We start from the raw sequence: 22,421 nt of genomic DNA on the forward strand, positions 1-22,421 counted from the left end.
TTTAAGTCATCACAGAGCACTGTCTTTTTAATGTGACTGCTAGAACATTAAAAATTTTTTATGTTACTCTTATTATATTTCTACTGGACAGAGCTGACCTAAATGACCTAATGGTCACTAGACTAGTGATTTCCCAATACTTCTGATAAATTTTTGCAGCACAAATCCCCAATTTACATACTTATATTTATACATAATATACATGAGCACTACTCTGTATATTATGTACATTATAAAACTCTGACCAAATGGATGCTTTAAAAAGATGAAATAAAAAAAGAGTAGAAATAGAAGTTGTACTAATTTCTTTCTGGAGCCCAGAAATTGGTGCATTTTGTGCATCACTTGGGAGTCTGCACACACCATTTTGGAAACTCTTACACTAGACACTGAGAGCTCCTTCCTAAAAGAGACTATTAATTTGCATCTCCCTGGGGTTCCCTGGTTGTTCAGACAGTGAAGAATCTGACTGTGGTGCAGCAGACCCAGGTTGAATCCCTGGGCCGGGAAGATCCCCTGAAAATGGAATGGCTACCCACTCAAGTATTCTTGCCTGGAGAATCCCATGGACAGAGAAGACGAGGGGGCTACAGTCCATGGGGTCGCAAAGAGTCAGACACGACTGAGTGATTAACACTTCACTTTTTATTTCTGTATTGTTGAATCTAGTACAATACCTAGATATAGTTGGTGTTCAGTAAATATTTGTGGCAGGAATAAATAGCTCTTAATATGCAATAGCTTGCTGGTGGTTTGGATGTATTTCTTTATTTCACATGCATTGAGCCCTTTCTAGGTGCCAGGTGCTATACTATAGAGTGAAAAGTAAACAAAGCTTAGTTCAGTTCAGTTCAGTCGCTCAGTTGTGTCCAACTCTTTGCTACCCCATGAATCACAGCACGCCAGGCCTCCCTGTCCATCACCAGCTCCCAGAGTTTACTCAAACTCATGCCCATCGAGTCGGTGATGCCATCCAGCCATCTCATCCTCTGTCGTCCCCTTCTCCTCCTGCCCCCAATCCCTCCCAGCATCAGGGTCTTTTCCAATGAGTCAGCTCTTTGCATGAGGTGGCCAAAGTATTAGAGTTTCAGCTTCAGCATCAGTCCTTCCAATGAACACCCAGGACTTATCTCCTTCAGGATGGACTGGTTGGATCTCCTTGCAGTCCAAGGGACTCTCAGGAGTCTTCTCCAACACCATAGTTCAAAAGCATCAATTTTTCGGCGCTCAGCTTTCTTCACAGTCCAACTCTCACATCCATATATGACCACTGGAAAAACCATAGCCTTGACCAGACAGACCTTTGTTGGCAAAGTAATGTCTCTGCTTTTTAATATGCTATCTAGGTTGGTCATAACTTTCCTTCCAAGGAGTAGGAAGACTCAAAAAAAAAAAAAAAAAAAAAAAATACAGCCACTTTGCTCTAGGCCAGTGCTTCTCAAACTTTAGGGCATGTAAGAATCACCTGGAGGGCTTATTAAACAGATCCCTGCCCCCCACCCCCACCCCAAGATTTTGATTGAAAGAGAATGAACATGAACATGTCAGGAACTTTAAAGTTAGTTAAATTGCCTAAATCATACAGCTAGTGAATAGCAGAGCTTGGATTGGCACCCACTCCTGCTCTCAGAAATGCATGCAAATCTTTACTGCCTTCACCTTTTAGACACTGCTCAAGGAATCAGGCTCAAGGAACACAGTGGAACAGAGAAGCTTCCTGTCCTGGTCAAACTCAGTAAACAATGAAAATTAAAAGAGTTCTCAAAATAAATAAATAAACAGTTCTCAGTGCTATGACGGATGTAGTGCCATGGAAATATTTAACAGAAACACGTATTCTGCCATAGGGTTAGGGAAATCTTTTCAGAAAGAGAAGTGAAGACCTGAAGTATAAGTTAGAATGGGAGTGGGGAGTGTTTGGAGCTGATGATACGCATGGAGGCAACAAACCATTTGAGGAACTGAACAAAACGCATAACGTCTGGAGTATATAAGGCTGTGAAGGGAGGTGGGAACCAGATCCAGCTGGGCTATTTAGACTCATTGACTTTTTCAAGGGTAGGGGTGTAGTCAGACTTGTGTTTTTAAAAGATTGCAATGCTTTCAGTGGATGATGGATTAGAGGAGAGCTATCCTATAGGTAGGGAAAGTGAAAGTTGCTCAGTTGTGTCTGACTCTTTGTGACCCAGGCCAGAGTACTGGAGTGGGTAGCCATTCCCTTCTCCAGGGGATCTTCCCAAACCAGGGATGGAACCCAGGTTCCTGCGATTTCCCACATTGCAGGCAGATTCTGTACCAGCTGAGCCACCAGGGAAGCCCTGTAGACAGGGAGATCGTAATTAAAGATGCTAGTGGCATGCATTTAGGTAATACCGTGGTAACTGCGGAGAAGCGTGTGTGTATGTATGTGTGTGTTTGATAGAGAATGATACTGTTAGTCGCTCAGCTGTGTTTGACTCTTTGCGATCCCATGAACTCTAGCCCTCCAGGCTCCTCTATCCATGGAATTCTCAAGGCAAGAACACTGGAGTGGGTTGTCATTCCCTTCTCCAGGGGGTCTTCCCGAGCCAGGGGTCGAAACTGACTCTCCCGCATTGCTGGCACAGTCTTCACCGTCTACCAGGGAAGCCCATGTATTTTAAGTGTTCAGAAGTGTTTAAGACTTGAGGATTGATTAGAACGGGAGGAGTGGGCAGGCAAGAGAGAAATCAATGATGATTTCCAGTGTTCCGAGTGCACAGTTTTAGTAAGGGTAAGGTTCTGTAAGCTTATTATTTAGTATTTTTAAAGCAAAGTAGATTCAGATAAGCGAGGTTATATGAAAGTGAAAGGCTTATTTTAGTAAAATTTCAATGACTAGAATTTATTAGAAAGTATTGGATAAAATTACAGTCTTTGTGGTTAGGTTTATTATTTTTGTTGTTTTAGTTATATCTATAGGCCTATTGTTCCATGAGCGTGTTAGTTGTGAAAACTGGAAGAAATGTCTTTTTGCCACCAAGAGGATTAGCCATGGAAGACCAGCTGTAGGTTATGAACCATCAGTCTACTGAGTTTCTTTGTGATCGCCCTGTTGAGTAACCTTGATTGAGTTTCTGAAGCTATACATCCCCTCTTGGCGCCACCTATTTCTCCACACCTGAAGTCTCTAAAAGGGATAGTAGTAGATGGTTCCTATCAATGGATGATTTGGACTCCGCCTTCTTCCTCTAGGTCCCGCCCCCTTCCTTGAGACCACACCCCCTTTCAGTTGGCCCGCCCCTTGAGGAGGTCGTCGCTGATATGACAGCGATTCTCCACAATCCTGACCTATAGGAGATCGGAAGGGTGGGACCGAAATCAATTTCCTTTTTCATTTGTCAAATCAAATGTCTATCTGGTTCCAGTCTCAGCCCACTTCCTCTTCAAGCCAATGATTGGTTGCTCTGTTCTTGCTCCCCGGCTCACGATTGGTTCTTTCGTTCCACCCCTCTCTTCCAGCTTTTGCAGGCGGGATTAGCACGCAGCTTCCTGCTCCTGCCAAAAAAATAAAAGAAGAAAAAGAAAAGAGGAGAGAGGCGAAATAAAATGTCACGGAGATCTTTGGTGTTTAATTCGCTTTTGGCCTTGTCGGTCAGGCCCAACTCTGCCTTTTGATTGGTTTTTCTACCTGCCCATCCTGGGTCGGGGGCGGGATTTCCCCAGGAGACCCACACCTTGTCGCCACTGGCCGAACAGTGCGCCTGTCTGAAGCTGCCGGCCCAGGATTGGAGGCGGACGCGGACAGGTGGGCGTGGATTGGCTAGGGCAGCCGGTCAGTGTGAGGCGGGGGCGGGGCCTCGGCGGCTGGTTGCGCGTGTCCGCCGCTGGCTCCGCTCTATCCGGCTTTGCTAGGGGAGGTGAGTCCGGCCGCGGCGGCACCGGCGGCTGAGGAGGCGGCGGCTGAGGAGAAAGCGGCCACAGCGGCTGAGGAGAAAGCGGCCGCGGGGACGGAAGCCGGGTGGGGGGGAGGGGGGGAGACGGAGAAGCCTTGAGCCCTGCGGGGGCCGTCGCGCGGGGGGACCCACCCGCTCTCCCCCCCAACCCTCCTCAGCAGAAGCAGCCGGCGGCGGGGGCTGGAGTCAGTCCGCTTCCGACTGCACCCCGCCCGCCTCCCGGGGCTCCCATTCTTTGGCCCCGGGACCCTAACCTCCTCCCGGGGCGGTTCCCTCTGTCTCGGCGTCCGAGTGCTGCCCACCTCTTTCATTCCTCCCCGCACCTCCTTACCTTCACTTTGCCCCGGTTCTCTTTCTCCTCTCTGTCCTGCCCTGTCGCCTCCTCTGCTCACTCTGTCCCTCCTGCCTCCTTCCCTGGCTCTTTTCTGTTCGGGAAAGTTTAGTCCCCCCACCCCCCCCCCCACCCCCCTCCAATCAGGTCAACCTGACGAGGAGTAGGGGGAGATGTAGGAAGGCCTGAGAGTTCGAGGGGGGGGGAAGCTGGTTTCCCTGAACATTTCCCCCCATCTTTTCACTTTGGGGTGGTGGAATTTTTTTCAGTTGCATTTTTGAGGAGGTGGTAGGTGTTTAGAAAAGGATGTGGGAATGGAAGGGGTAGATGAGTCAAGCCTCTTACAAGATTCCAAGGGTGGTGTGTTACCTGATCCTTTTCGCGTGTGGAGTTCAGGGGGTCGGGAGGTTTGGCCTTCATTCCCACATTCAAAGTTGGAGCCTCCCCCGAATTAAGGATGGAGTTTTAGTATCCACTTGTGGCAGGAAACCTGGGGGGAAGGGGTCCCTTTTTTCTTTTTCTTTTCTTTTTTTTTTTTTTTTGGGAGGGGGCAACCCACACCCTTCCACACACGCTCACCCCCAACTTAAACACCAAGATCCTCTAACTTGTCTGGATTGACTGATGAAGACATAAAGCCAGTTCCGCTCCATGTTTTTTGGAGGTGGAGTGAGTGGTTTTTTCCTTCATTTTTAAATGGCCAAATGACAGCTTGACCCAGTTTGCTTTCCAATCAAAGGGCATTTTTTTTTTTTTTTTTGAATGTCTCTTTGTGGCGCAAGAGCCAACGCAAAAATGATGGCGGCTTACAATGGCGGTACATCTGCGGCAGCAGCAGGGCACCACCACCACCATCACCACCACCTTCCACACCTCCCTCCTCCTCACCTTCACCACCACCACCACCCTCAGCACCATCTTCATCCCGGGTCGGCTGCTGCGGTCCACCCCGTGCAGCAGCATACCTCCTCGGCAGCTGCGGCAGCCGCCGCCGCGGCCGCAGCTGCAGCCATGTTAAACCCTGGGCAACAGCAGCCTTACTTCCCATCACCGGCACCGGGTCAGGCTCCGGGACCAGCTGCAGCAGCCCCAGCTCAGGTACAGGCTGCCGCAGCTGCCACAGTTAAGGCGCACCATCATCAACACTCGCATCATCCACAACAGCAGCTGGATATTGAGCCGGATAGACCTATTGGATATGGAGCCTTTGGTGTCGTCTGGTGAGTATCCAAGGAAGAATCACCACTTCTCCTGGTTTCTTCTCAAGATTGCTGGGCAAGGCCTTTTCTCATGGTTTTTCTCCATGTCAACCCAAGTGGAACAAGCTGCTCAACTCAAACTATAGGAAGTCACCCTTCAGTACCTGGTAAAAGGGGCCTGATGGCATTGGCTGTCCAGGCTTAAGCTTTGAAGCCCTGGCCAGTTGTAGTGGAGCACCCTCTGTTGAGGAACTCACAAAAGTTTGTTGTCTACCATACTTACTGCGTAGAACCTAAGGAAGCCACTGAATGGAGAATCAGTAAATAGGTGAATACATGGGACGCTTATTCCTCCACAGACCTTGACCATCCCTTATGTTTGATTGAGTTTGAATCAGTTGCCCAATTGGAGCAGATGTCACAACTGACCCAAACTGGATTCCTTACCATGGTCTGGTCATCGGGGTATACTTTCCACAACTATTTTGCTCTTTTTCTCTTTTCATTCCTTAATTTGTGATCAAGATCCCCACAAGGAAAATAGGGTTCATACTTGAACCAGTTAAGTCGTTGCATGAGTGAGTGGTTTATTTTAAACCATAAAGCTACAGTTGGGAAGTATGTAGCTTTAGCCTTTTGATAAGAATGCATTAAATATAGCATCACACATGAGTACCACAATTGAGGTCAGTAGACTGTAACTATGCAGTGGCCCACATTCAGTGTAATGTTTTAGTGTCATTTAGTGGCTTGTAAGTTGCTCTTACCCTTGGTTGGTTGCTGTAGTAGGGAGTGTACTTTTAAAACATGAAACTGCTCTATTTTTGCTAGTGCTAGTATATATTTTTTAAAGTCTGAGGGCTTCTTAAATGCAACATTTTGTCAATTTTTTTTAGGAAGATTAGTAGTTTATAGTAAAATGTATTTATCATTGTAGGGTCCTGTTTCTATCAAAACTAGAGTGAACTGAGTTTTTCTTCCCAAGGAATAAGTATCCTGGTGTGAACAGATGAATTGATGTGTTCAGTGCTTCAAAAATAGATTCCTTCAACTATACCCTGATTTTAAAAAGGAAAAGATTCTTGTTAATGTCTAGAAAAGCCCCCATCACCTGGGGAAAATGAACTCTTTGGAACTAGCCGGGTAAGCGTCTCCTTTCATCATTGCTTTTCAAGCTGTAATTGATATGAATTTCATTTTTGCATTACATCTGGCCATCTTTATTTACATTTCAGATTTTATAAACTAGGCTACTAAGTGATCCAACCCATCTTTTTTTAACCTGGTAAAGTCCAGTGTTTTCCCAGCGAGCTCTCCAAGGAGGTTGCTGCTGCAGTGCTCTGTTCTCCAAGGTGTGTGGGATTCCTGGTGGGAAAGAGTGTAGCCGGTAATGGTGCCTCTTCAGTCTCTGCTCAGGGACCTGCCTGTTCTTGCCTTCCTGTCTTCCCTTCCATATCCTATCCTCAGGGACTACACGGTGAACTTCTGTTCCTTGTCTGACCCTAGAGGATTTCAAAGCTGAGGGGAGGAAAATGATTGTAATTTTGTCATTGATTTACTGAGAATTTGTTTGGATTTTCTTAGACCGGATGCTCTCTTTCATTTTAGTGCTTTGCATACAATGCTAAGAACTGGAGATGTGCTGACAGGGAAATGGGCTGCAGGATTCTTGACTATGTTCTAAAGGTGTTATTTGCTCTTCATTTCTATCAACTGGTGATGGGGTTTGTAGAAGTGTTAACTTAAAGTTGGTGCTAAGGGAATTTCTTTTTTCTTTTTATTTTTTCAAGGGAAGGAAGATAAGGAACTGGAGTGCTGAAACATATCCCACCAGCAAACATTTTGGTAGTGGGTGTTCAAAATTACCAGCACATGAAAATCCAAATGTTTGATTTTAGTCCATTCTAGAGTCTTTCCTTGATTGACCCCTTCTACCACCCATGGAGTTCATTCCATGTACTTGAAGCACCTCTATTTGTGACCATCTTCCACCGTGCACCAGTGGTTTTGTACCTGCCCTGTCTGACTGATCACATTTGTAAGCCCAATGAGGGTAGTGACTGGGCCTGCTAGAGTACCTTTTTTCCTCCCCAGCACGGTGCTGTGGCATCTTTGCTGCTTGGTTACTTGATCTCCTGGTCAGGTCCTTCTACCAAGTTTTTCTGCTTAGCTGCATTGAATGTTTTTATCAGCTGTTACAGGTGAAATACAATTCGGTATGAAAAAAAAAAGGAAAAGAGTTCCAGGTGTGTGTTTTAGTATGCAAATACTTTTCTATTTTTGTATTTACATAGTTATAACTTGCTGTCTGAATTGCATATTATATTTGAAATTTAATTGCTGTATGACCCAAGTAAGATTGTTAAAACTAGGAATTTGAATGACAGACCAGAGTGAATTGCACTAGTATTTTCAAACCCAAGCTAAAGATTTTAGTGAGCTTTTTTTACTTTTTAACTGTGTGAAGATTTTTCTTTTTAATTTAGAAGGCACTTAATGACTCTGAAACAACTATTTTCTAAAGTGGTTAAAATAGAACATAAAAATATTCTCCTAATGACACATCATTTAATTCAAAGCACCATATAACTACTTGGGCATTATAAGATTCACTTAGACTCAAATATGTTTAATCCTTTTTGCAAGTATTTTCCTTCTGTCATGGCATATGAGAGGAAACTGTATGCGCTCTCGTTTCTTTTTCTGGACGTGTACCCAGTGGTACTAAACTGATAGCTAAGTGTTGCATATAATTTTGAGGGATATTGTTCCTCCAAGTAGACAAGGAGAGATATTTGTAGAGGTGATGCAGCATTTTACCATTCTGATTTCTCACTGAACAATTTAGTCTACCAGGCTTGATTTATCTTTCTGCTGAATTTAACTATTGGAATAACTTATCAGTATTGGACAGTTGTGTAAAAGTAGTGAATTACCTATTAGCTTGCTGGTAAATGTGGTGCTTTGACAGTTCAATTAAGGTTTCATTAACAACTGTCTGCTGTGCTTTATCTCAAAGTAAGGATTCCAGTTTACCTAGTAATATGATCATGGGGTAGCCTGAGATACATTCATTGCCAGTGATAGAATATTGTTCATGGGTTATCAAAGCATCGTATATAATTTGACCTTCTTTATCAGATAAAAAGGCTTCCAAATGCCCTTGTGGATATTTTCACAATGCAAAACCAAAGCATGAAACAACTCACAGACAGAAACCTCACTTGTTCTGTGAGAATAATGTCAATACCTTTTTGTCTGTAGTTAACATTTGCCAGATGGAAAGTAAGTTAGGTTGTTCTTAAAGATGTAACAACTTTGGGACAAAAAGTGTTACAACATAAAGCCTTCAGGGGCTCTTGAAGTGTATACTTTTGAGAATTGGAGGAAATTGAACACATGAGAAACACTTGAGAACTGCAGAACCCAAGCAGTTTTGACTTTGGCAGCCAAAAATATCGATTGAATTAATGGTACATATTGCCACCTTGATGATAGTCTGAGAAAGGCTTCTACCTTATGAAATCAGCATTTTTTACTTGTCTGGGATTACATTCAGTTTGTTGTCTTTGTTCTCCAAGTTAAGTTGGAGAACTTTGAATTGTATTACTCTAATACTTTCAGCAGGTTACTTTTATATGAAGTTTGAAACTCTGTAGTGACACTTAGTTACTTACTAGCTGTGTGATCTTGATATATTGTTTAACCTCTCTGTTTCTCATCTATAAAGTAAGGATAATAATAGCATTCATTTCATTCCATTGGTTTGAGGATTAAATGAAGGTAATCCTTGTAAACCATTGAGTACACTGTCTAGCACACAGTAAGCACTCAATAAATGTTAGCTATTTTTAATTGTGGTTATTATTGGTAGGAAAATCAAACTTGTGTAAATGTGCATAGATATGGCTTCACATATGGTCAGCTTCATCAGGTAAAATCAACATGCAGACTGTGGAATTCTCCAGGCAAGAATACTGGAGTGGGTAGCCATTCCCTTCTTCCAGGGGAGTCTTCCAGACCCAGGGATCGAACCCAGGTCTCCTGCACTGCAGGCAGGTTCTTTACCGTTTGAGCCACCAGAGAAGCCCGCTGTTTCCAAAGGCATGACTTTAAATACCATAGAGTGTCCCCTTAGTTCTGCTATATGCCAAGGGGTTGAATTTAGAGTTAGGGTAAAGTATTCTGTTCTCTCAATTAATTAAAAGCAAATGCATTTTTTAAAGGCATAATATATATGTTTACATGGACTTGGTAGATGTTCTAGCCAGGTCATCTGTACTTGTTTAGGCAGTATTATAGATTTCCATACCTGGAAGGAAATTAATTTTTTTTTTCTCAGAATGTAACAAATGAAGGACATCCTTGTTGTCAAAGTTCACTTTTAGTGGAAATTCATTTTACTTGTGTATGGATGAACAGGTGTAAATTGTTAAAGACGATCCCAGTGAGAGGGGTGGAAATGAAAAATTTATGTGGTTTAATGAAAAATTATTCAGTATAAATCCTTATGCATGGCAGAGATTGTCTAGCTTCCTCATCTTGTGAAAATTAGAGGCATCATGTATTTTCTGATGTTTTCTCTAGTCCTCTTACTCCCCAAGTAGCAAACTAAAATTTGGAAAATTGAGGGATGCTTTTGGGGATAATTTTGGGAAAATGCTGGCGTTAGTTGCATCAGAAAGAGTAGTAGACTAAAGTGTATTTTGTTATTAGCTGCCTTTTCCAGGTTAGGAATCTGTAGCATTGAGAAGTTGCTCTATCAGCCAAGATTAACAGCCACAGCTGGATTCTTTGGGGGGGGGGGGGGGGGTCTGCTTTGTGAAAAGAGCTTTGAAGAACCAGAGCCTGCACCATAAAAAGGAAACGGTTGCTCTTCTAGACATAACAAAGCATCCGTGAGAAACTAGAAATGTGGAAATCTATATTGTTAGTTTTAACTACAAACGAACTTACTTTTAGAAACTGCAGGTTCATGGTCATAAAGTCGAGGAGGCAGAGAGAGAATAAAAGGAACACAGTCTGAACTGGTTTCTTGGTCACTGAAAGTCCATAACCTATAACATTGGAAGTCATGTTGTAGTTGGGCTCCTGGACAAGATTATGCAAATTTTATTCAAAAACTGAAAATGAAACAAAACCTAAACACAACAAAAGAAATTTGTCTTATTCTTAGGGGGAAATTTTATGTTCTATTGACTGTTAGCTTAGAAGAAAAAAATTTTTTTCCTAAAAAAAAAAATACTTTTCAGAAGGAATTGCCTTTTCAAACAAGCTAAAACAACAGTCTCCCTCAGAACTACTTGCAACTTCTTTTAGCTATCAGTTGTTACCACTGGTGCATGTCCTGAGGAAGAAATAGTGATATATATAGTTCTCTTTTTTATGCTATCCTAGGAGAATATTTGCAAAATTCATTAACTGAATATTTGAATTCTGGAATTTAACCCTCAAAGCATAGGCAACTGTAGTGGTGGTGTTCCTTATACATAAGGCTGTCTTCTAATGAAATACTAGAATATTTTATTATCTTCACAACTTGGAGCATTAGGATTTCACTGACTTCTATATGTAGAATTGAGTGTCTATTCTTGGTGGTTTTTATTAGATTTGTTGCTGTCCTAGCATTTCAAGCATCAACTGTTTATATAATATGCTGATTTGATTTCTTTGATGCAAATTGTCAAGGCCAAAGAAACTTTTCCATTTGTCATCCAACCAAGCAGGAAAAAGTCATTGAGTAGAAGTTCTTTACATTACATTTGGGTTTTACTTGTGATTCGCTGTGCTTCTGAAATACTCAGGTGAATTATTTGTTGATTGGGTCATCTAATGCAGATCAATAATGATTTTCTAACTAAAATAGCTTGTCAGTTTGATCCTTTTGTTGCTTGGGGGTAACACACAGGGTGCCTGAGGCAACAGTTGTAATACTGTCAATAAGCATGTGACAAACTATCATAGACCTAGCTGGTAATTCTGAGGTACCTAGCTCAGAACTTTTTTAGAAAAAAATCTGGCACTTTGGCATTATGAAAAGATGAACTCCCAGGAAACTGTAGGGAGTTTGGATTTAATAGTTAATTGTAGTGGTGTGAGTAGAGGGACTCTGTACGGGGATGTCTGCCTTTGATCATGATCGGTGATCTTTACCTAAACCCAGTTTCACATCTGTGTTTTGAATAAGTTTAGCTAATTGAATCATACAGAAGGTTTTGACATGGCTGGAGATCACTGGTCTTGTCAACCTGCTACAGAGCAGCACTGTTGTAGGCTTTAATGAGGATATTTAGTTATATAAATAATTTCACAAACTTCTTTCAAGTTTCTGCTGTGCTTGGGATATAAAGATGTTTAAGTCATGATATTGCCCTGAAGGAGTTTACAGTTAAAGAAACAGTATGAACTGATACATTCTTGCTCTCAAGAGAGTCTTGATGGAGAATTGAAACCAAATTTGAAACCATCAAATAAAAATGTAAGGACAGATTATTTTCACTTGTTCTTACAATACTCATTGACAGTGTGTTGACTGTTTGCCAGGCACTGTGCTGGATGATAAAGATTTAAAGGCGATTATGATCTAGTGGGGGAGAGAGATTTGTAAATGGTTAGTTACAATTCACTGCCATAAGTGCAGCAATAGAGATACTCCCTGGGAATACAGAGGAGGGATTTCTGTGGAAGGTACGAATGCTTCCTCGAAGAGATAAATACCTCAACAGAGTTTTAAGAATAAAAGTTAAAAAAAAAAAGAGTCAACTAACGGGGAAGGGAATTATTGGTGGATGGGCCCTTATAAGGGAGACTTACAGGGCTGGAGCTGCTGAATATCAATTGCAGTGCAGGTGACAGGAGATGAGGGTGGAGATGCAAGCTTGAGCTCAGTCCTGAAGAGGTTGGAGTATCCTGCTGAAGAGATAAGATACCATTGGTACATGGGAGAGGGGGAAAAGAAAACTTTTTTTTTTCATTTAAAGCCCCTTTTTAACATACAGTACATAAACAGATATGCAGCATATCTGTGGTATTAAAATTTCATTGAGGGGAGAGCAGTTGGAGGGGAAAGTGTCTGAAAACGCTCCTGGCGGCAGGAAATAATGAAAAAGTTTGGAACATTAGGAATGGCAACCACTGGAAGTTAACAGAGTGACCATTCAGATTGAATTTTTTTTTTTTAGGCTATGTAAGTGGAAGTAGAGATAGCTGAGGTCTGGGCCTTAGGGAATGTTCTCAGCTGTAGGTGGAAGAAGAGTTCCATTGGAGATGGAACTCAGGGTAGTCAGATAGGAAAATATGTTCATAGTGATTGACAACCTGCACATGGGAGAAGATTGTTAGGAAGATGGGAGTAATCTTTGATTTAAATAAAGTCAAAGAAAATGAGGATGGAAAAAGGCTATTAAATTTCGCAAGTAGATCACTGGAGAGAATGTGTATGATTTTTTTCCCCCACCTCTGACATATATGTATGTTTGATTCTAAAGAATGTCTCCAGTATTAGCAGCACTTTTATTGTTAATAAAATTCTCCCAAGTCCCAAGTTGTTATTTTTAGTTTATTAAACCAGAGAATTTGATGCTTATCATATTCAAGGTATCATTTCCTTGGCAAGATTATTTCTTTTTAATGACAAGGTAGTAAAGTGCTAACTAAACTTGTTAGCAGACAAGGTTCTGGTCCCTGCCTTGCTAACCTTGGTTAAGTTATTTGACTTTTCTGAGTCTTGGTTTCCTCATTTATAAAATCCTGTGTTGCCTCGATACACAATTGACCCTTGAACAATATGGGTTTGAACTATGTAGGTCTACTTAATATGCAGATTTTAAAAAATAAATATATCGGAAACTTGAGATTTGTGACAGTTTGAAAAACTTCACAGATGAAGCTTGTAGTCTAGAAATACCAAAAGAATTAAGTAAAAGGTATGTCATGAAGGCGTAAGATAGGTATAGATACTAGTCTTTCCTTATACAGGTGTAAGGTGAATGATATTAATATAGAATTAATAGTGTATTAGTTTTCTTATTGTTTTAACTTTGCTTTCAAAGAATTAATTACCATACAGTATGCCCCACCTCCTTTCACTCATAGATGGAGAAACAGTATCAGCCTAGCATCACAGGTAAGTGTCTTTTTAAAATGTGTGTTTCCAATACTCATATTGATTAGACTAGTCTGGCATAAAGCTCCCATATTACTGCTTCTTTGTTATCAATGCGTGAATAGTTATACCTATAAATAAGGTATAAACTTTTCTTTTTCACATTATCTTTGCGTTTTGGATGTCTAGTGTTAGTGATACGTATAATACCTGCAGTGTTTTGTATCATATAAGACAATATTGATGAAGGTGCTGACAGATGGATTAATCTTGTAAATGGCACCACAAATATATTTTCTCTTATGATTTTCTTAACATTTTCTTTAGTTTGCTTTGTTGTAAGAATTCAGTATATTGTATGTATAACATACAAAAAGTGTTAATTGATTGTTCAGTATCAGGAAGCCTTACTGATAATCAGCCATAGGCTACTAGAAGTTAAGTCTAGGGGGAATCAGAAGTTAATACCTAGATTTTTGACTGCACTGGGCAGGGATCAGCACACTTAACCTTCACATTGTTCAAGGGCCAACTATATGATGCAAGCCACGTAACACAGTGTCAAATTTTCTACATTAAAAATGTCAAGCAAATGAAATTAATTTTAGTAATCTATTTTATTTAACTCAATATATCCAAAATATTATCATTTCAACATGTTACTACTATAAAAATCATTAGATAGTTTACATTTTTTTTTCCCATATAAAATATACTAGACCCAGTGTTTATGTTAGCACTTCTCAGTTTGGACTGACCAAATTTCAAGTGTTCAGTAGCCCAGTGACTATTGACTGCCTTATTGACCAGCCCAGTTCTAGAATGTCTTTAGCCTTTATTGAATTGTATACTCAGCTCTGAACCCTTCACTGTCAGTGTCGATAATGTTACTTTGAAGCAGTCAGGCCCACTCCTGGACTGGAGATGGAGTTAGTTACAAGTGGGACGGATAAATTCCAGCAATGAATGCTGGGAAAATAGTCATTAAATGAGCAAGAAATCATTCATCTAACTTACGTCAGACTCAGAAGAACTTGACCTGGTGTGTTTTTAGAGCAAAGTGGAGTAATGTTCTTTGTAGAGAAGTTGTCCTGCCTGCCCTGAATTATTTGGAGTAATTTCCTTTTCTGAAGCCCTGTTTGCTTAAAGTAGCAGAAGGTAAAATTGGTACCTGATCCTTGTCATGTTTGCTTTCTTTGCCAGTTAGATCAGATATCGTCCATTGATTTCTTTTCTTTCCTCTCTCAGTGTTGTGGTTTTGTTATCTAGATAAAGTTCTCAGTCTTGTTTTCAGTTTAAGTAATATAGAGCTCAGTAGTGTCAGACAGCAAACTTCTTACAGGAGAATGGACAACACAGATACTTTTTTGTTTATCCATTCCTTGACCTAAAATTCTTGCCCTGAGCTACAGAGAAAAGGTGAAGGGAAACCTTTGAACAAATAGATAAAATTAGTCATTTGACCCAGATTGCAGCTATTTTTTTTTCTGTCTGCATAGATGAAAACCATCCTCCAATTTACATAAGCAGGTGATTTTTCTTACATGCTAATTTTCTTAATCTACCATGGCAGAGAGCTACAGATTTGCAAATTGTATAAGTAAATTGAAATAAAGGTGACTTTATTTCACTTTATTATCTTACCAGTACAGAAGTACCCAAAGGGTACAATTATCAGGTGATTGTCTCATTGCACATCTAAGCTAACAGGCAACCCAGTGCAAAGTTTTTTTCTCACTTCTCCACTTCCTTCTCTTTTTAATTTTTTAAAATAGGAAACTATTAATTTCTGTATTTACTTAGAGCTAGACATTTAGTAACACAGATGTGAGGAAATTTGAGCTTTTATTAAAAGTAACCCAGAAACCATAAAAATTGACAGGTATTGGTACTGGCCAAAAAAAGGATACTTGGTTTGGATTTGAATTGCCCAAAAATTAGGTGAGAAACTTCAGCTGTATTTAATTGGTAGCTTCCTTTGTGTTCCTTGTCCCAGGTTCTGCATGTTAATAGTATTTGAGGTTATTGTGAAGATAACTGGGTGTGTACTAAGGCCAGTGTTCAAAATAAATATTGATGCATTCTTTTAAAAACCAAACCATGTTAATTACAACATGGTTTCAAATGGCATTTCAGTAAGATTGAAATTTCAGAAAGGTCCAACATTTGGTTTTAGGGGCTCTTTTCACAGGCGATTCATGAGGACAAATTAACGTCAATCATTTGTGTCTTCTTTTATTAAGATATTCCAATTTTAACTTAGTAATTAATGCTACATATTTAATCCCTCAGATGTTAACCGTGTTGTTTACCTTGTGATATGTGTTGAGATTAAATTATACTTCCTGTACCTTTGAAGTAATGACTTAAAAATGAATCATAATTTTCACCTACCAAGTTAAAAGGTTGGCCAGTCTTTTTATCCCAGTACTTAAATATTATTTCTTTGCAGGTTAAAGAAAACTAGTTTAGTTGAACTTTGAGAGCAAAAGGCAGTTAAAGAATGACCTGAGCAAAACATTTAAGTACAAAAGGACAGGATGGTTAAATAGTTAAAAGCCTGTACTCTGATGACTGCCTGGATTATTAGTTGTGGGCAAACTATTTAACCTCTGGTTGTCGTGTGTAAAATGGAAATAGTAAATAATGGTATATCTATTGCATAGGGTTTTTGTGAGGATTCAGTGAATCAGTGTATATGTAAAGTCTTAGAACTGTGCTTGGCACTTACGTATATGTTAGCTTTCATTATTATTACCAGTTTCAGTACTCGTGAAAAAATGCAGTACCTCCTTAAGTTTACTAACCTAGGGCAGGTAACCAACAGCTTTTGAATGATTTTGACAGGTATCAAGTTAATGACTATACCAGAGATTTTTTTTCGGATTAACACCCAACTGTTCTCAGAAAATTCTTTCAAATTCTGGAATGCCTTCCAAAGGTAAAATTTCCTTTAGCACATAAGAGGAGGGTTTTTCCTTGCTTATCAACTCCCTCCTTTCACTCTATTATCAAAGTAATAATATGTTTGTTGTAGGAAACTTGGAGAATACAGAAAAGCTATATTTAACCTGTAACTCAGAGATAGCCACTAATAGTATTTTGGTATAATTTTTTTTCAATTTTTAAAATCTGGAATGTGTGCATTTATAATAATGTTAAAGTTTTAAAGTTTGGGATCATGATTATTACATTGTGTGCTTACAATTTGGTATCCTATTTGTTTCACCACCATTACAAAGGTACATTTTGGCCATTTTTTTCCTCTTTGAGGGCTAGTTTTTTCTTTCTCACAAGCCTAGAGCTCTATCTGAAAGGAATTACAGAGTTGGGAGATACTTTAGAATGCATCTAGTGTAACTGCCTCATTTTATGTGGGAAAATTGAGACGCAGAGAAGCTAAGAGATTTGTTCAAGGTCATACAACTGGTAGGAGGCTGAGCCAGAACCTTTGCTCCTTTGCTGTTTTACCAGTAATACCTGTCCAAGTTAATGCCCATTGAAAGTGGAGGAAGTGTTCTTTTAAAAGCAAAAAAAAAAAAAGAATAAAAAACAAAATTCCTATAAATGAAACCAGGAACAATGCTTCTAAAAGAAAAAATAACAATATTTAGAATACTCTGTTGGGCAGTTTTTGTGTGCTAGTGACTAATGTTTCTGGTAAAAGTTTAATGTTACGAGCTACAGGGCTTTTGAAAATAGCTCACTCTTTTCATGTATGTAATCATGTTCTGTATCTGCTTCAAGGCTATCATGCCTCTCCCCCTTTTATTTTTTGAAAAATTTTAAACCTCAGAAAACTTAAAAGAATTGTACAGTGGTACTCCCATAAACCTTTCTTCTAGATTAACATTCTGTGACTTTTTGCTTTATCTACTTCAAGGCTGTTTTTACAGAACTTTCTGAGATTGGGTTTCGATTAAATTTAGACTTACAGTGTTAAGAAATTTATGGTCACTGCATCAACTCACTGTTCCATGTAATAAGTTTTGTAAGATCTCTAACTAGCGAAGGAACTGGAAGTTTTCAAGCTTGTGACTTTTTGGAATGCTATTTATTCTCTTAATACTTAAAACAAAATTCAGTGTGAATCAAATGTGCAACTGAAACATACCAGTCAAAACTAGGCTTCAGGCAGAATAGAAATATTCCATTCGGCAGAGTTTTTCTTTTTTGTGGTATTTATCTCAAATTGAGAATTAAGGGACATTTTCAAATTAAGAACCTAAGATCTGGTTTCACAATTTTATGACAGAGGGCATGATTGAGGATATTAGATTGTTGAAGCTAAATTTTACATTACTGTAGTTTTTTATTTTTTTAAGGAAATTACCCTAATACAGTCACATGAGCTGATGATGTTGTGATTTGTGTCACCCAATTCACTGCTCTGTATTTTTCAGTACCAAATAATTCCTTTGTTAAACTCATTTTCAGTAAATGAGCCATTGTTTCCCAAAGGGTAATGATTATTTCTATATATAGCACAAATCCCTAAGAGATAGATTTTAAAGTTTAAAATATTAACAATTAGAAATGGTTGAAATCGTCACTGTGTATATGAAAAGGGCGGCTGCTGTGTTTGCTCCTTGGGCTGCAATATGAGATATTTTGTTAACCAGAAACCCCAACTGGACAGCAAGTCTTTGAAAGTATTTTGGTTTATGTGCAAAAGTGGGTTGTTTTATTGCATCCACCCAACTTTTACATTGCATAGTTTCATAACATAAACACCTAGAATGAGGTAGCTGGAGTCTAAATGTAAATGACCTGAGACAGGTAAGGAAGATACATGCAACTGATACTGGTTTACTTGATGGTACTTGGTAGTAGTATCTGCAAATAAGCCACTGACTTCTTAAAGTACCTGAGCGGGAAAGACATTAAAATAGGGACACTGTGGTGTTTTAACTGGTGTAGATACTGAAGATGTTATCAACACACATCAGGTTGTCTCTGTAGGTGGGCAGACTTTTTTTTTTTTAATTTTGATTTTCTTTCAAATGAAAATCAATCTGTTTCTGTCTCTCTTCCCCTCTCAGTATTAATCAAAGCAAATGCTTATAATCACTTAACGACACATTCTGTACCCACTAATCCACTAAAAGTGATGAGAGCTTGAAAGGCTGGGGCCATGTCTCATTTGTACTTATTACGTGTTTGTTGTTGAAAGTTGCCAATGCTAAGTTTGTGCGTGATGGTGACTGTCAAAGAAGAGTAGCATCGCTGGCTCTTGCCATTATGTAGATCCCTACTTCCTCATGAAATGAATTCTTATGAGAAAACAGTGATGTTTAGACTATAGTAGTGATTTTTGTGTTCTTATGTTCAGATTTTTTTTTCTTAAGAGTAAAGAGCCCTAATCTAAAAATAATGTACAATAACCAACTATTTACCAAAATAGCCCTTTATTTTTATAATCTACATTAGAGTAAGAATGCTATTAAATTGTTGAGGGAAAATAACATTCTCAGTGCAGTACTGTCATCTTATGTTGAAAAATAGAAACTGTGTCTCAAGTGTCACCTAATACATCAAAACATTCCAAAGCATTCTGTGATGCTAGCACCACCCCGCCCCCCCCCAAAAATACTAAGCTCCTTATTCTGTTCTATAAATTGATGAATAAATTGCAGATTAGTGTGTTCTGGAGATCTTTTCAAAGTTAGTGAGGAAGAATGGCTTGTTTCTGTGGTGTGCTGGTTTATGCTTAGCAGCAGGGTCTCTGAAAAATTAAAAAGCTCTAGTTTGTAGGGCTTGCCAGTTCCTGTGGTCCTTTAATGGCCGGTGTCAGGCTACCAAGCTGAAGTCAGTAAATGCTGAATTGGAAAAACAAACAAGTAGCACACCATCGTAAACAGTTTTCACCATACAGATGAAGTAGATGTTAACTGTGAGAGCGTAAATCACTCTGAAATATTTCTGAATTATTCTGAAATAATTAGGAATGATTATTTCTGAGTATTTATTACCTTTATTTTAATTATAATTTGTTTCCTTGTTTATATCATTTCATTTTTTATAATTTTTCACAGTCAGCTTTGCAGAATTGCAGAAAATGTGACTGTCTCTCGGGAGCCAGTCTGAGCCAGCTCCAATGAACCACTGATTTATTTCATGTGTTTGTTGGGGTGTTTAGCTGGTGGTGGGGAGTGAGGAAGTTACATCCCTACTCATCATGAACAAAAAATCCAAGTGGATTAAAAATTTAAATGGAAAAAAACAAAGCCAAAAAGTAAGAAGAAAGTAATATATAATTATTTATCATCTTAGAAGGAAAATATGTATCGTCTTGATTTCAAAGCAAGAAAAAGAACATCAGGTTTGTCTGTGTAGAAATTTAAGATGTGTGTTTGGTAAAATACATTATTAAAAAAGCCTGAAAGAAAAGACAAAAAGACCCCCAGACAAACCTCCCAGATTGAAAGCAACCTAAATGTCTATGAATGGTGAAGTGGTTAACTTTGAAAGATGCTCATAGTTTATTACATGAAAATCAATGTCAAAGATCATCCCCTTTAAAAAAAAAGATGCACTCGTATATTCAAGCAAAGTCTGAAAAGATTTCTACCAACAATGGTTATTATAGTGAGGTGGCAGTAAAGTGGATTTTCACTTTGGATTTTATAGTAATAGGGCTTCAATGGTGGCTCAGACAGTAAAGAATCTGCCTGCAGTAGAGAAGACCTGGGTTCAATTCCTGGGTCAGGAAGATCCCCTGGAGAAGGGAACCTACTCTAGTATTACTGCCTGGGAAGTCCCATGGACAGAGGAGCCTGGCAGGCTGCAGCCCATGGGATCACAAAGAGTCAGACTTCTTAAAAGAAACACTAAGAATTTCTTTATTGTAAACATGAAGTACAGTGATAGCATCCCTCTTTTTAGAGGAGGAAGCTACAGTTCAAAGAGGTCTAACTGACTTGTCTCAGGCTTCATAGCTAACAAAATGGTAGAAAAGGCCTCACCCAGGCCTGTGCTCTTTAAACAGACAAACAAATATAATATTGATATATATAAAAGATACATGATAGAAGTTATAGAGAATAATTAAAAAGTATACATGAACCCACAACCTAGCCTAAGAAATAGAACATAAAATCAACACTGTTGAGGCTGCCCTTAAAACATATCCACCCCATCACTCTGCCTTACTTCCCCTGCCAAGGGGAAACCACTATCCTGAGTTTTGTGTTTATTATTACTTGCTTTTTTTAAAATGGCTTTCTTGAGTTATAATTCACATTATGCAATTTGCCTACTTAAACTATACAATTTACTGTTTTTTTAAAGCATATTTACAGTAAATAAAGTTTAGACCATTTTTATTACCACTGAAAGAAACCTCATACCTATTAGCAAATTGCTTCTATTACCCCTTCCCCTGGCAACTGTTAACCTCTCTGTCTCTCTAGATTTGCCTATTCTGGACATTTGAAGGTCTTAAGTTCTTTATGTATTCTAGATACCAGTCCTTTATCAGATATATGATTTGTAAATATATTCTCCTATTCTTGTCTTTTAACTTTCTTGATGGTGTCCTTTGAAGCATAGACTTTTTTTTTTTTAATGAAGTCCAGTTTTTCTACTTGTCTTTTGCTCTTTCAGTGTCATATTTAAGAAGATTTTGCATAATCCAGGATCATGAAGATTTATACTTCTGTTTTCTTCTAAGAGTTTTATAGTTCTAGCTCTTATAGTCAGGTCTGTGACCCATTTTTCAGTTAGTTTCTGTATGGTGTGGGTGGGGGGTACAACAAGTAGGTATCTACTTGTCTCATTGCCATTTGTTGGAAAGACTGTACTTATTTCCTAATTGAATGACTTTGGCCCTCTTGTTGAAAATTAGTTGACCATAAGACATTCCCAACTTTGGTTGTTTTAAGATTGTTTTGATTTACTCTAGGTGTCTACACTGTCATATGAATTTTAGGATCAGTTTGCCACTTGCTACAAAAGAGGGAGATGGCATTTTATTGGGGATTACATTGAACTGTAAATCAGTTTGGGGAATTTTGTTATTTTAGCAACATTAAGTCTTCTAATCCAGAACACGAGGTGTTTTTCTGTTTGTTTAGATCTTCTTTAATTTCTTCAACAATTTTGCTTTCAGAGTATGTTTTACACTTTGTTAAATTTATTCTTCAGGGTTTTTTTTTTTATTGTTTTCAGTGATATTGTAATTGCTTTCTTAATTTCATTGAATCTTGCCCTACAACCTGGTTGAACATGTTTTTGTTAGTGCTAGTGGTTTATAAATATATTTCTCATGATTTCCTATATACAGTGTCATGTCATCTGCAAAGTTTTACTTTTTCTTTCCAGTTTTGCTGCCTTTATTTTCTTGCCTAACTTCTAGGGCAAGAGTAGACTTCCTTGTTTGTTCCTGATCTTAAGGAGAACTTATTCAGTATTTCTCTGCTGAGTGTGTTAGCTGTGGGTTTTTCCAGACACTTCATAGCAGATTGAGAAAGTTCTCTTTTATCCCTCATTTAAGTGTTTTTTTTTTTTTTTTATCATGAATGGATGTTAAACATTAATTAAAAATTTTTTAGAATGTAGTTGATTTACAATGTCATGTTAGTTTCTACTGTACTGCAAAGTGTATCAGTTATACATATATCCACTCTTTTTTAGATTCTTTTCCCATATAGGTCATTGTTGTGCTTAGTCACTCAGTCATGTCTGACTCTTTGTGACTCCATGGACTGTAGCCCGCCAGGCTCCTCTGTCCATGGGGATTCTCCAGGCAAAAGTACTGGAGTGTATTGCCATGCCCTCCTCCAGGGGAATGTTCCCAACCCAGGGAGTGAACCCAGGTGTCCCACATTGCAGGTGGATTCTTTATCTTCTGAGCCACCAGGGAAGCCCATGAA

At 39.1% G+C, this 22,421-nt stretch overlaps 1 protein-coding gene across 2 annotated transcripts in view; it reads left to right on the top strand.

Annotated features, from left to right (window-relative positions):
- The first annotated feature begins 4,367 nt into the window (after nt 1-4,367).
- The window catches only part of NLK (nemo like kinase), a 122,834-nt gene continuing 104,780 nt past the window's right edge, over nt 4,368-22,421 (top strand). For both annotated transcript variants that reach the window (XR_009692948.1, XM_061142886.1), the window contains exon 1: nt 4,368-5,465. Coding sequence is in view for 1 of the 2 variants with exons in the window: in XM_061142886.1 (XP_060998869.1) it covers nt 5,008-5,465 (458 nt within the window). In the remaining variant the exon portion in view is untranslated. The remainder of the gene's footprint in view (nt 5,466-22,421) is intronic.

Source organism: Dama dama, chromosome 5 (assembly GCF_033118175.1).
Source record: "Dama dama isolate Ldn47 chromosome 5, ASM3311817v1, whole genome shotgun sequence".
NCBI lineage: Eukaryota > Metazoa > Chordata > Mammalia > Artiodactyla > Cervidae > Dama > Dama dama.